At 45.7% G+C, this 15,814-nt stretch overlaps 1 protein-coding gene across 8 annotated transcripts in view; it reads right to left on the reverse strand.

Moving 5' to 3' along the window:
- Window positions 1-15,814, reverse strand: part of Slc24a2 (solute carrier family 24 member 2) — a 237,584-nt gene that overhangs the window by 34,855 nt on the left and 186,915 nt on the right. For all 8 annotated transcript variants that reach the window (NM_031743.4, XM_087551419.1, XM_087551416.1 and 5 more), the window contains 1 exon segment: window positions 11,231-11,361. In NM_031743.4, the coding sequence (NP_113931.1) occupies window positions 11,231-11,361 (131 nt within the window).

Genomic DNA, 15,814 nt, shown 5'->3' on the forward strand with positions numbered 1-15,814 from the left:
GCTCAGTGGCAGAGCGCTTGCCTAGGAAGCACAAGGCCCTGGGTTCGGTCCCCAGCTCCGAAAAAAAGAACCAAAAAAAAAATGTCAGAGAAAGGAAAAGGGAAGGGAGAAATTGTGTAATTTAATTTTAAAAATTTGAAAAAACCAAAAATGCAGGAGCTATAGACACCAGTGAATACAAGGCTCTCAAACACAGACAAGAAGACAGGCTTTCTCCCTGGTTTCGGGGAAGGTGGCAGCTAAGCCCAACAATGAGATTTTATGTGGGTTTCAGTGTTTGATGCCACCCCAGACTCCCATAACTGTGGACAATTCATTTTGGCCACCTTTAAAGTAGATATCTATGGGGCATTGTAGCAAATGAATGAGACTCTTTACGATAATAAACCTTCCTAGGACTAATGTCAGCAAGGGCTGAGATGTGAGCTGGGTCAGTTTTGGACTCTGTTATTCAGTGTTTGAAGGTCATGATGCACCCCCCTCGCCCTCCTGGGAAGACAGTGCACAAGGAAACAGCTCTGTCTTTATTCTGGGATCACCTTTCTCTTTCTTTATGCCCGAAGCATTAAAAAAGAAGCTCTTTGGTAATACGCATCATCTCTCAAAGTAGGTCTCCATTGGGACTGGTGCAAGGTGTGTGGGCCTGGGCAGTGAGCCTGTAAGATGCTCCCAGAGGACATCCTGATGGTGCCTTGTCTAACGACAAGACAGCTGTAGCAGGGCTCCACAGACACATAGCCACTCCTCATGTGCTTCCTATGAAATAGGAAGTCAGACAGAAAGCTGTTTAAAATAGGACTTTTGTTCTAGAAGTTTCCTTTGCAGCACTGGCCTGAAATAATTCATGCAAAGTACTCAGAACAGTGCTTGGCGCGGAACAAACACCCAAAATGTGGCTATTAACACTCTTAAAAATAAACAGCCAGGAAAATAATTTCTCCTAGGAGAGGGATTTGGTTATGTGAATTATAATGTCATCCAACAATAGAGTCCTACAATAATTCACTTATTTGATATGGAGGTAGAAACTACCTGGTTTTCCCTCCATCTGCTCACTCACCCAGCATTTATTGAGCATTTGTTGACTGCAGTGATACCCACAATCTAACTCTCTTCTCTTAGTTCTAATGGATAAGTAGAAGACTCTGTAAATGAAAAGGAAGGGGAAATTCCACAGCCCTGAGGAGAACCACTATGCTATTCAGGAGGTTGCTTCGAGATGACTTTCTACTAGAAACTGAGCTTCTAAGCAGATGGTGAGACTCATAATATTGTGACACCTTGACTCGGAGCTCTGTGCAGACTTAAAAACAATACCAGCGCCGGAAATTCTTAAGGCAGAATTACCCCAAATGCACAGTGACTCTTTTTAAACAGTGGATGGTTCTACGGTCAACCACTGTAGAGAGTGTAGTAGAAAGTGTCTGGAGGCTCCCACAGGTGCCTGTTGTGTAAGCAACGGCCAAACTGTGTTTGGCACAGAGGAAATGGTGCAAACTGGCTGTCTCTATTCTCTTACGAAATGTACTGGCCAATTTGTGGAGGCTAACATACTGACAGACATCCTTGTCACCCAACTACAGAAACAGAATGTGGATTGTGGACATGACTGACCCAGTGTCCTGGCCAATTTTATGTCAACTTGACGCGGGTTATAGTTATCTGAAAGGAGGGAACCTGAACTGAGGAAATGCCTCCGTGAGATCTCGCTGTGAAAACCACCAACTGAAGATTATACGTGGAGGAATCTATGGCTCCAGCTGCATATGTAGCAGAGGATGGCATTGTGTGACATCAACGGGAGGGGAAGCTCTTGGTCCTGAGGAGGTTTGGTGCTCCAGCGTAGGAGGATGCTAGAGCGAGTGGTGAGGCAGGAGTGGGCGAGCAGAAGGAAGAGCACCCTCTTACAGACAAAAGGGGAGGAGAGGATGGGATGGGGGTTACAGAGGAGCAACTGGGAAGGGAGGTATCATACATTTGTACACATTTAAAATGTGTACAAATAAAATGATTGAAAAAAAGATCTGGCTGAAGGCATTTTCTTAATTAGTAATCGATGGGGGAGGGCCCAGGCTATTGCGGGTGGTGCCCTCCATGGGCTGGTGTTCCTGGATTCTATAAGAAAGCAGGCTGAGTAAGCCAGTGAGCAGCCCTCCTCCATGATATGCATCAGCTCCTGCCTCCAGGTTCCTGGCCTGAGGGGAATTCTGCCCTCACTGATTCTGATGTGAAACTATTCCATGGGACTGAGAGTGAAATAATCCCCAAGTTGGCCACGGTGTTTCATCACAGCAAGAGTAACCTAAAACTAATAGTAACCCTAAACTAAGACAGCCACATGACTACTGGCTTATGGATCACTTCAGTGTCACAGACTCAAAATCTGAAAGTCACCATGGAATCTGAAGTTTTAGGATTTCAAAATTAGTTTGTGGACTTGTCAATTTGAATTTTGAATTGTGTTCAAAGCAGTCTCAGAGTCCTGGGATGGTCTCTGAAAGGCTCTGCCCCTCTAAGCTACACATTTCCATTCGCTTTTCCTCTGTTAAAACAGAAAAGTCTTGAAGAAGAATTTTTTTTTTAAGAGCAGGTGATGGAAAGCTAGAAAGCCATATAGGGACACTCCAGTCGGGCTGGAGAGATGGCCCAGCGGTTAAGAGCACTGTCTGCTCTTCCAGAGGTCCTGAGTTCAAATCCCACCAACTGCATGGTGGCTCACAACCATCTGTAATGGGATCTGATGCCCTCTTCTGCTATGTCTGACGACAGAGACAGTGCACTGAAATAAATAAATATTTAAAAAGAACTTTAAAACTTCAGTCATTGGAAGGGAAGTATCCTGGTTGTAAACTACTTGGAGCATGTTAAGACCGCCCCTCCCCAGGGAACTGTGTTTGGAGATTGAGAACTTGGAGGAAGTAATCAAGGTTTAATGAGGTTGTGAGGCTGGGGCCCTGATCTGAAATGATTAGTTACCTTATAAAAAGGCATCCTGGAGTGCTTGTTCCCTGGAGTGTCCCCAACCCCTAGCTCTCCCTTTTCTGCATTTCCCAGTCCCTGTATGCCCTGAGGAAAGATCATGTAAGCTAGAAAGAGAAGCCAGAAAGAGAGCCTTGACTAGAGAGGTCCTTAAATCCTCAGAACTGTGAGAAAATGAGTCTGTGCTGTGTAAGTCTCCCCCCATCTACGGTGTTTTTGAGGTTTGTCTAGTAGTCTACTATGCTAACTGTATGGGTATTGGTTCTTCTCCAGCAGTCCATGGCTGAGGAGATGCTCTGGCTTGGAAAGAAAGTACATTTACTTAATGTAACCTGCTTATCACCCGTCCTTTAAAAACGCACTTCTGAGTCTTAGAGTAACCTACCTCTGTGTTCAGAGAGTCTCGCTGATCTCTCATATTTTCGACCAACATCCCTTATTCTCTTTAATATGTCCTTAGTCTCTAAGTCCCTGCCCATTGTCTCTTATACACAAAGTAAGTTTAAAAGACCCTGAGTCTAACACCCTCCCTTTGTAGAAAGGATGCACCATCTGAGACATTGCCTTGCCTTCTGTGTGAACCTCCTGAACTGACAGTAGTAATCTTTAACTAGAAAACAGATTTTCTTAAAACACACACACACACACACACACACACACACACACACACACACACACTTACACACTTGCTGCAGGTGGTAGGAAAGAAGGAATTCATTTCCCCTTATAATGACATCATTAATCTGCTTTGCTTACAGAAAAAAAAATCGGGCATCATTTTGAGCAGTGGCAAGCCCAAATTTCATCTTGTACCAGACACTGAATTAAAACCAAGGTTTTAAATGTATTGCTGTGAGTGATGGAGTTGTCTGAACGAACCTCAGCTTTCCAGGAAGGCAAGGAGCCATTTCTAATCAGTAGAACAGCATGGAAATGTCCTTATTGAAATGCAATGCCTTCCCTGCACTGTGTGCTTTGTCCAAGGGATTCTAAAGCACGAGCTACAGACAAGATGGATTTTCTTCTGCATTGCTGCACACTGGTTTTAATGTGTTTTCAGGCATTCGTAAATATTGCTGACACGTAAACAATTTGTCCACACAGAAGCTAACTGGAGAATTATAAAAGCAACCATAAACTCCTTTTTAGCCTCTTATTATCAATTGGATTAGAATTAGTCGTTGGAAACGGGTCATTAATGCCGGTATTTTCCCCAGTGTGTTAATGAAGCTTTACCCCCTTTTGATAATAGTCAATTGCTGGTGTATCACGTGAAAGATGAACAGATATTTTCAAAACTCCTCAGAAAGTGCCAATATTAACAACAAGCCTCCCAGTGAATAAGGTATAATTCTTTGTCAGTATTCAAATTTAGGAAGATTTTTAAAAACTGTTAAATTTGCATCTATTTCATTCTTAAAATATGTTAAAAAGGACTCAGTTATCTTTAAGGGGCTGGCCACTGGGAGTTTGACCATGCTCAAATGAATATATAAGCAATACAAATTGTATTTGATGTATTTTTTCTTAATTCTTTTTTGAGGGTGAGGGCACAAGGGAGGAAGGGTGGGTTGGGGGTGGGGATGGGAAGCATGCAGGATACATTGTGTGAAATTCTCAAACAATTAAAAAATATTGTGTTGGATGAATATATAAAAGCCCCCTGTAGAGAAGTGAGGCCCTCTCTCTCACTACTGCCCTCTGGCCTGTGTCACTTCCCACCACTTCATGGCTATTAGAATCCTCTCACTGTGCCCTATGAGTGCTCCAAGAGACCCAATTCATGAATAGAGGGAAATGAAGGTACTTCTAAACTTCCACAGCGCCCTGTCTGCTCCTAACCACACGTATCCCTGCTGACTAACAGGAGAGTGTGGGGTCCCTGTGCCGAACCCCATCACTGTGGATAGAGATGTTTGCTGTTACGTTAGGAGAAGCAGAAAATATGGATCCCAGGTACCACCTGCACGGGTAATTCTGGAAATTCCCAGGACACGTGGCAGTCTGAGTCACTTGCACTATCAAGTCCTTCCAGGGGGCTCTCAGATCACAGCCGCACCAATCTGCAGTAAACGATAAACTTAGGAAATGGCACTTGTTTCTCTAAAGCAAACCTCGGAAACCTAAATTTAAGAGGCAGGAGATATTTTTAAGCATTTAATTCTTTTTTAAAGGAGAGATTTAAACAAACAGTCACTTGTGTCACATTTCCTTTGTTCATCCTTTACTTAGTCACTGAATGGGGACCGCAGGAATCAGGTCCTGAAAACCCTATTGGGTTTAGGGAAGGAAGCACTGGGGAGAGATACATCAGCACTGACTTCTAGAATGCAAAAAAGAGGGCTTTAACACAGTATGGTGATATTCAAATTATAAGCTGAGGAAGTAAGAGCAGAGCCTGAATTTTACAGATCCTATGTCTGTTTTTCATTCTCCTCATCATCTGTCTGTCCCATCTGTCCTTCTGTCTGTCTGTACGTCCATCCATCCACCCATAAGCAGTCCATCCATTCATCCATCCATCCATCCATCCATCCATCCATCCATCCATCCATCCATCCATCCATCCATAAGTCAGTCCATCCATCCATCCATCCATCCATCCATCCATCCATCCATCCATCCATCCATCCATCCATCCATCCATCCACTGCAGCAAGGAGGCACATTACAGAGCTTGCAGTGTGTTGTCTAGATTGGCACAACTAAAATGCAGCGGGGCGGTCCCCTCAACTCCTCAGACCCGGGGATCCTATCCAAGGACCCCCTCGTACATGCCAGGCAAACTCTCCACAGACTGGCAGAACTCAAAGGTAAGAGAACGTTAGGGTCTATGCATAGGGAAATTATCCACAATTAAAATTTGGGCGGGCTGGCAAATTCGTGGCAGCTGCAATTCCCTTCTTGTGGAGCTCTGGTCATCAGGTGAGAAGAGACTCAGGGCCGAAGTGTGGAGAAGGTTGAGTCCTCTGTAGCTGCATGGACCAGCATTCAGTGAGCCTGCTGCACAGGGCCCGTGGTCTGCCTGAGAGAACTTTTCCATATGTTCTTCTCAGCCATAGGTTATGAAATCTCTATGCTGGAGAAACCTCTGACCCAAGGGGTTAAGGTGAGATTGCAAATCTGGACTTTTTAATATAGGAGGTTAATTAAGGAGACGGGCTAAACTCCCAAGAGAATAGCAGCAATTGGGTGTGTAGTGTGAGCTCAGAATTTTCATGAATAAAGTTGGGATGCACACCTCACTTGTCATGGAACGTGATAAAAATACAATCTAGAAAGACACAGAACTAACAAAACCAAACCACTGAGTCATTTCTGGGAGTCTGTGCCAAGACACTGGAGTTTCCCACTGAAAATCTTGTTTTATTTTTACCCTGGAGTTCCCACCCTAATTGAAACCACCACCTGATCTTCCCAGTCAGGCACCCAGCCTTCCCTAAGGCACCTCTTTTCCTGTTTCTCTATGGCCAGTTTTTGTCATAGCTTCTCGATTTTGGCTCAGAAATAACTTTGAAATCCAGCCACGCTTTACCTTATAACCAACACTTGGGGGAAAACCTTGTCATCTCCACAACTTAATAGCCGTGGAAAAGGATTTTTCTAAGCATTACCAAGTTTAATAAATCCCAGCGATGTGCTCTCTGCATATCAAGAACTGTTTAAAGAACAGCTGAGCCTCACACTAACATTATTAGATAAGCACTTCTTCAAAGTAGTGTTTCACCAAGAAGGAATGTGGAGAACAGAGAGGTTTAGTAGCTTGCTCTAGGCCACACAGCCAGCAAGGAAAAGGGATGGGATTTGGACTCCAGTGGTTTGCCACTGTAGCTTGTTTGAATGACTAGTGAATTATGTTTTAATTTCATTCATCACCATGTACTGGAGGATGAGTTGGAACTTCTAATCTTTTTGTCTTTGCCTCCCAAATGCTGGGATTACAGGTACCCCCTTTTGTAGTACTGGGGCTTTGTATGTGCTAGGCAAACCCTCTACTCACTGAGCCACATCCCCATTCCTAATTTAACCCATTGCTAGTTTTATTTTTTTGTTGTTGTTTTGTTTTTCTCTGACTAGGCAACACACTTAGCTGGTACAAAATGCAAAACCTCCACACGGAGAAGTCTCTGGTGGTAACTGGCACGGCTAAGTTTCCCAGCAGCATTCCAAACAAAGGCTGACATGCTGGTCCCCTCTTCCTCCTTTATCGGATCTGACAGTGTTCTGTTGTATCTCACAATCCAGGATACACTTTGGCATAGTGCCTTTTCACTTAACAACGCATACCGAGGGCTGTTCCAAATCAGTATAGGAGAGCTTTCTCTTTAGAGACTGCAGATGGTCTATATTGGGCACGAGCAGTACCCCTCCCCCGCGCTCCACAAAGGGCTAGACAGTAAATATTTCAGGCTTTGGGGTCCATATGGTCCCTGCTCCATATGTTCCTGCTTCTCTTTTTCACAAAAACATTTTCAAAATGTATAAACCATTCTAGCCCCTTGGGTCACACAGACACAGGCTTATGGACCCACACACGAGAACCCCAAGCTTCTGGGTTCTTGACTCACTTTTCTGCGTCTGCTCTTCTTCTATTCTGCCCTCCCCTTATCTTTGTAGTTCGTGGCCTAGAACCCAGGACCTGTGCATGCTAGGAAAGTGCCCTACCACCAACCCACATCTCTAGCCACCTGGTCCCTTCTTGAACAAGAGGAGCCATCTTATTGCAAAACACCCAGAGGTCACCATTGCTCTCTAAGTCCTTTAAGGCTACTCACTCTCAAGAGCTGACTAGCATATACATGACAGTTCATGATGCACACTTATCTCCCCCTCTGGGTCTACTGCAACGCACAAGCTCCACCAACCCCTCATGGACCTGTCTGCCTCAGTATTGCTTTAAATACGTTCTGGATGCAGCCTCGGGGGCATTCTGGTAGTGCAAATCACAACTAGGGTGTCCAGTGGCTGGTTGCTGCCTGAGAGGAGTCAACACCCCATCATCTAAAGGCCTGCCTTCCTGCTGCTGTCTCCTTCTCTTGGCTTCCTCTGTCTCCAACGGTGCCGGTCTCACTTTTGCCCCCTGTTGCTGTGCCTTTCACAGGCTTGCTCTCGGTTTGAAGAACACCCCTCAGCAAGGCTTTCCAGAGGGCTCATGTGCCCTCATCCTCCTTCGTGTTCTCTGTCCCTGTGCATTGTTGACCCAGACAAACACTGAGAACCTTTTGATCTGATGGGTGGACGAAGAACCTCAGGCCAATCTACACTCCCTGGTGCAATTTTGGACTTTTGGTTTCTTTAAAAAAAGCACAGAAATATGATGGGAACCCACGTGTGAGAGATGGGGCTGCTTCAGACTGTCTACAGCAGCTGACTATGATTTGCCCTGTGCCCTAGCAGGGGTGTGATTTTGCCAGTACTAGGTAGTTTCTGTGACTGTGACGTTTGGGGACATTTCAGAGGGTATATAAGGGCCCCAAGAGGTAGGGTGGGCTGTTGGTTGTTTGCTATTGGCTGCTGTTAGTCAAGGTTTGTTAAGCTGTTGTGCATAACCAATGGAAGGAGAGACCCTTGGTCCTGCCAAGGCCCGGACCCCCAGTGTAGGGAAATGTCAGGGTGGGGAGGCGGGAAGGGGTGGGTGGATGGAGGAGCACCCTCATAGAGGATGGGGGTGGGGGATGGGATAGGAGGCTTATGGATGGGAAACTCAGCAAGGGGATACATTTGAAATGTAAATAAATAAAACTATCCAATATAAAAGTTGTTATGAACAAAGAAGAAACAACAACAACAAGAAGAAACCAGATATCCTGACAGTGAAGACCAAACTTGCCCCTAAGGAACTCGATGTCCCTGATCAGTAGGAAGTAGTCTGACGATAACGCCGTCCCTTTCCCCTCTATCCTTTTCTCTCTCCCATCTAGTGTTAGAGAGTGGAAAGAGTGGGAGCAAAGGGGTGGGAAAGGTGGAAGAAGGGAGGACCCGTAAAGCAGCCAAAGGCTTGGTTTCCGTCTCCAGTTCTACCGTCTTGCTCAGCAATCACTGAACACAAGGTTTCGGACACCTGAGTACATTGTTGTTTCATTTTTCCTCTCAGAGTGATAAATTCTTCCTGTCCATCCATGCCAAGCTCAAAGGTCACATGTTCTACAGAGTTTTCATATATTCCCCAGCTGGGACTTTTGGGGGTGGGTGTGGGGTGGGGCAGGCTTCCAGAGCACTGTGCCCAGAGCCCTACATGATTAATCTGGGCCGTCATTAGGTACTAAATGTTTGTTGGCTGACTTATTTATATCCTCAATACTCCCCAAAATTGTATAATTATACAACTCCCTTTCACTTACCTGCAAGGAATCCTTTAAGGAAGGGTGAATGCTGTTTAAGCAGTGGGTTTGGGCATGTGATGTAAGCAGCCAGCACGTGGCTCTATGCCAAAGCCACACTTAGCTCTTACAACAGCACCAATGAGGCAGTATTTTCAGGATTTGTGTTTTAAGGAGGGGAGGAAGAGGAGGAAGAGGAAGAGGAAGAAGAAGAGGAGGAGGAGGAGGAGAAGGAGGAGGAGAAAGAGGAGGAGGAGGAAGTGAGTGTCCGGTCAGGTTGGCAGCTTGCCCTGTGGCTTTGGAACGAACCAGCAGGTCACCCTGTAGTCAGCTATCATGATGGCTTTTTGATAGCTTGCCAGTCGAGCCAGCACAGCACACAAATCTGCCCAACTCCATGCACTGAGACCCCGGGGTAGCTCAATGGACAGGAGTCAGCAAGACTTTTGCTCCCCTGAAGCAAGGTCCTCCCTTGAAGGGACACAGATGTCCTTGGCCAGCCAGATGGAGTGGCATGGTGATGAGGTATCCCTCTGCACACCTGTGACTGTGCCAGCCCCGAGGGCAGCCAGATGTCCTTGGGGTCTGCCTCCTGCCACCACATGCTGCTTATCCATGTGGACATAAGCCTCTCTCTCTGCCAGATGATCAGTGCTGAGCTGACGTGGTGGCAGCCCAGGGCTCTGGGCAGGAGGGTGAGAAGCTGGAAGGTAGAGGACGCAAGGGTAGAGAGAGCCGAGCTCTCTTCAGAAAAATGGAGAGAATCTCCTGCTAAATTACTCTTAGAGATGAGAGGCAGCAGGCAAAAAGTTACAGACTTTTGGCAGAGGGCAGACGGCTCCTATTGGCCCCTATTGCAGAGAATTTCCTGTTATAAAAGAAGATGCTAGAACACACTGGCTGTTGGCTCTATTCTCCTTGTGAGCACTGTATCATAGCTTGCTGGGAAAAACTCTGGGACAAAACTGCTTGCGAACTTCAGAACGATGCTATTTACGGTGTGGACCTTTGGTCAGAAGCACCATCATCACTGAGAAGCCAATTCCATTCCACTCCTTGGGTCTCACTAAGCACTCGAAAGTCAGAATCACCATCTCCCCACCCACCTGAGATTTTGGAAGTGCCTTTCTATCTGCGGAAGCTTTGATGGGGGATACTTGATGAGATTTGAAATTGAAGTCCCGTGTGTTAGAAGTTCGGATTTATTTGTTCAGCACAAGACCCAAACATCCAGCAAGCACCACTTGGTTCTGCCCACTGTTTGAGCATCTGTGGACTAAAGGCAGTACTCTCGGTGGAAGCCGTTCGGGGCCTGCACTCGGACATGCCTGAGATGGAGTCTCAGCTCACTACTTGCAACTAGTTAACCGGGTTAACCACTTCACCTCAGCCAGCTTGGTTTCCTCAGCTGTACAGTGGAGGTGCCAATGCCCAGTACCTTCATCCATGAGGTATGAAGATGGCCATTTCTAAAGCATCGAGTACCACATAGGAGCACTAGTAGGTGTTTGATAGATGCTAGGTATTATCAGTTCTAGGAAGAACAGTTCATTGGTTGTGGTTGAACTCTGGGCAGGTCCAAAGAGTATTAAAGTCAACCACAGAGATAAAAGATCTCATGAAGGTGGGATGGCTGTGAGGTTTTGTTTTGTCTTTTTTGTTTGTTTTGTGGTTTTTTTTGTTATTTAGCACTGAATTTAAAACCATAACCACCAACCTTTATCATACATTAATGTATGCCTTTTCATCCCCAGATTCTGAGACATCTGCCCTTTCCTTCATCCCGAGAAGATGATAGCTTAGAGAGTTTGGTTTTCCATTCAGTGTACACAGAGGTTGCCCCATGTATATGAGCCAGATCCCCCTTGGTGTCCATTCATTTGGGAGCTGGGCCACCAAGGAACCTGTACTGTCGTGCTCTGACATCATACCGGGGCGTCTGCAGCTTCGATGCTGTGAGAGAGGTTTCCATTCTGCACAGGTTCTGAAGCTTCGCTTGATGGAGTCATTTCCACCTCTGTGCTCGTGCTGTTGGGGAGCTCAATTTTTTCTGCGGCATAATCTAAACACAAAGAAAACAAGGAGATGTACAAAGCTTAAGTCCAAGTGGATCAAGGACCTCCACATCAAACCAGACACACTCAAACTAATAGAAGAAAAACTAGGGAAGCATCTGGAACACATGGGCACTGGAAAAAATTTCCTGAACAAAACACCAATGGCTTATGCTCTAAGATCAAGAATCGACAAATGGGATCTCATAAAACTGCAAAGCTTCTGTAAGGCAAAGGACACGGTGGTTAGGACAAAACGGCAACCAACAGATTGGGAAAAGATCTTTACCAATCCTACAACAGATAGAGGCCTTATATCCAAAATATACAAAGAACTCAAGAAGTTAGACCACAGGGAAACAAATAACCCTATTAAAAATGGGGTTCAGAGCTAAACAAAGAATTCACAGCTGAGGAATGCCGAATGGCTGAGAAACACCTAAAGAAATGTTCAACATCTTTAGTCATAAGGGAAATGCAAATCAAAACAACCCTGAGATTTCACCTCACACCAGTGAGAATGGCTAAGATCAAAAACTCAGGTGACAGCAGATGCTGGCGAGGATGTGGAGAAAGAGGAACACTCCTCCATTGTTGGTGGGATTGCAGACTGGTAAAACCATTCTGGAAATCAGTCTGGAGGTTCCTCAGAAAATTGGACATTGAACTGCCTGAGGATCCAGCTATACCTCTCTTGGGCATATACCCAAAAGATGCCTCAACATATAAAAGAGACACGTGCTCCACTATGTTCATCGCAGCCTTATTTATAATAGCCAGAAAATGGAAAGAACCCAGATGCCCTTCAACAGAGGAATGGATACAGAAAATGTGGTACATCTACACAATGGAATATTACTCAGCTATCAAAAACAACGAGTTTATGAAATTCGTAGGCAAATGGTTGGAACTGGAAAATATCATCCTGAGTGAGCTAACCCAATCACAGAAAGACATACATGGTATGCACTCATTGATAAGTGGCTTTTAGCCCAAATGCTTGAATTACCCTAGATCCCTAGAACAAACGAAACTCAAGACGGATGATCAAAATGTGAATGCTTCACTCCTTCTTTAAATGAGGAAAAAGAATACCCTTGGCAGGGAAGGGAGAGGCAAAGATTAAAACAGAGACTGAAGGAACACCCATTCGGAGCCTGCCCCACATGTGGCCCATACATATACAGCCACCCAATTAGACAAGATGGATGAAGCAAAGAAGTGCAGACCGACAGGAGCCGGATGTAGATCGCTCCTGAGAGACACAGCCAGAATACAGCAAATACAGAGGCGAATGCCAGCAGCAAACCACTGAACTGAGAATAGGTCCCCCGTTGAAGGAATCAGAGAAAGAACTGGAAGAGCTTGAAGGGGCTTGAGACCCCAAAAGTACAACAATGCCAAGCAACCAGAGCTTCCAGGGACTAAGCCACTACCTAAATACTATACATGGACTGACCCTGGACTCTGACCCCATAGGTAGCAATGAATATCCTAGTAAGAGCACCAGTGGAAGGGGAAGCCCTGGGTCCTGCTAAGACTGAACCCCCAGTGAACTAGACTATGGGGGGAGGGTGGCAATGGGGGGAGGGTTGGGAGGGGAACACCCATAAGGAAGGGGAGGGGGGAGGGGGATGTTTGCCCGGAAACCGGGAAAGGGAATAACACTTGAAATGTATATAAGAAATACTCAAGTTAATAAAAAAAAAAAAAAAAAGAAAAAGAAAAAGAAAAAACTTCAAAAAAAAAAAAAAAAGAAAACAAGGAGAATCGATGGGTATAAAGGGTTGTGTTGGAATGAATGTTCTAAAATGGTGATCAGGTGACAAGAAGGCATCTGAGACCTGAAGCTGGTATTGGGTTTTGGCAAAGGGATTTTACCACCCAGCCTGTGCTGCCTAGTGTGCTATCCCTTCCCTCTCCACAGCTCTGACTCACGCGTGACACCACTGGAGGCCCTATCAGCTGCCACATGTGATGGGCCATGGCAGGACACAGATACATACCCTTAGACATTTAGATACAGACTGTGAGAGAGCTGGATCACCCCTATGATCATACCTTCCCCTCAAAGGACACTCCATGGCATTCATGGCCTAGGCTATGCTCTATCAGCTACCGTCTTTGCCAGGCCCCCTTTCCACTGGGCTGGAACACCTCCTGTATGGTGAATGGTTCATTGTGGCTGATAGTCAGGAAGGGTCCTCTGCTTTCTGCTCTAACACTCTCAGTCTTCAACACTGCTCGTGCCGGGAGAGGATTTGGCCACCTGCCTTTTCTTACACTCCTTGGAATGCTCACAAGCACAAACTGCCCTGGGTGTCCCATTCCAAGAAAACCAAGGGGTTGGGGTTGCTGAGAAGAGCATGCTGAGTGAGAGAGCAGGCCAGGGAGAAGCTACGGGTCAACAAATGCAGTCATGTTTGCCTGAGACTGTAACATTAGGAGCCAGATGTGCCTGCCTCTCTACTCTCACTCTACTCCGTATGCTCTATGACTTTCAGCAATTGTCTCAACCTCCGTGGCATCCATTTTCCTCCCCTGGAGAATGTCGGTGCTGCTAACAGTGCCACCACCGCCACTGCTGCTACCACTGCCCCACAAAGAGGTGGGCAAGTACACGAAAAGCACTCAGAAGAGGGCCTGGGCAGGCCAGAAATAAATGATTGGAATCTGTGTCATTGCAATTGCCTTTTCCAGATCTCTCCTTTCGAGTGCCAAGAGAAGCCCCTCCAGGTGACCAGTGCTTAGGCCCCATTAGGTTCAACTGGGCCTGAAGCGGTAGTGAAACCCGAAGTCTCTCATTGAGGCTGCTGGGATCGCTCAACAGTTTAAGAGCATCTGCTGCTCTTTCAAAGAACTGGGTTCGGTTCCCAGCCCCCCATCAGGTGGATCACAACTGCCTTTAATTACTGTTCTAGGTGGTCCAGTGCTCTCCATTCTGGGCTGCATGGGCACATAAAAATACATATAAATCTTTAAGATAAAGAAAGAAAAAAAAAGAAAGGCTCCTACTGGCGCCAGCTCTGTTCAGGGTGAGGAGGGAATGGGTCAGGAATCAGGGTGGCTGGACACTGGTCTGCTAAGCTGTGCCAGATGTAAGCAATCACGGGATGCTCATGGGAGAACAGGATTTTTTTTCTTAACAATTTCAGAAGGACCAAATATTTCTATCATTAGTGCATAAGAAAACAGAGCCTAAAAGTCTCAGTCAACACTTGGTAGGTAGATGTAGGAGGATTGTCACAGGTTCAAGGCTAGCCTGGGTTATAGAGTGAGACACCCCCCATTATGCTTCCCAACAAAAAGAACTTCATAAAAATGTTTGGTTTGAAGCAGTCAAATACTGAAAATCCTAGGAAAATGCACATGTATTCAGTCGTGGTGTCCTGAGGTACCAATGAAGGTAGGGGAGGTGAAGGAATCTGGGCTTTCCTGATTCACCCATGATTACCGGCGTCAGTGTTGCAGGATGCTCTGCTGTCTGTAGCTGTGCCAGACGATTCATTCAATTATTTAAACTAAAACATACCAAGTACCTCAGGGACACGAAAGCCCTCATACGGCCTTAGGAACAGACTGTTGAGGCCAAGCTCGATCCCAGAACCACAGGACAGAGGGATCCAAAGGGGTTTTAGATCCTCTAGAATAGACAGAGACAGATAAGAATCCACTTTTCCATTGCACAGTCTCTAAATTGAGTGTGTTTTGAAACCGCAGTCTTTATTGTCACCAAAAATTACGAAAATAAACCCTGAGGTTTGGGAAGGCATAGATTTTTTGATACACACTCCTTTTGTTACCAAGTCCTTCCCTGGTCCCAGCAGCAGGGTGTCCCTTGGGGTTATTTGTCATGGATGATTAAATCTAAGCCTACCCTCAGCAGCATGCAAGAGGAGGGCTGGGAACGAACCCAGTCACATAAGCCATTCTGTTCCAAGCTACTTCATCTCATAAAAGAACAACCAACAAGCAGAGCCGAAAAAGTAGCCCTGGTAATTGAAGCAGAAAAAGAAAAAATCACACACAGAGCTGGGCAGTAACTTTCCCTGCTGACTTTACAACACAAAACCAAAATTCCGCCCATTCTGAAAAATGTGTCTAGGTTCACGGAAGCAGAGAGGATCAGACAGAAACCCGCAACTCATAACCCAATCCTAGTTAATGCTTGAACCCATTCCTGTCCACTTTCCCCATAAATATGCAACTGACTCTTATCTGTCCGTTGGCTGAAATTTTGCCTGGGTTAGAATTCAGGATGGTGGAGAGGCAGGAAGTCTTCTGTGGAGGATTTTGAGGGCAAAACCGTTGAGATTTGTCTGCAGATAATTTTAGTCACTTGGGCAATAGCTTCGTTTACAGCATGGATCCAGATTAGGTTAAATTTAGTCTGAATTTAGAATTGAGAGCTATATTATAGTTACAGACAGGAGAAAAGGAACACGATGCCCCAAGTTAAAA

Source organism: Rattus norvegicus, chromosome 5, assembly GCF_021556685.1.
Source record: "Rattus norvegicus strain SHRSP/BbbUtx chromosome 5, alternate assembly SHRSP_T2T, whole genome shotgun sequence".
Taxonomy (NCBI): Eukaryota; Metazoa; Chordata; class Mammalia; order Rodentia; family Muridae; genus Rattus; species Rattus norvegicus.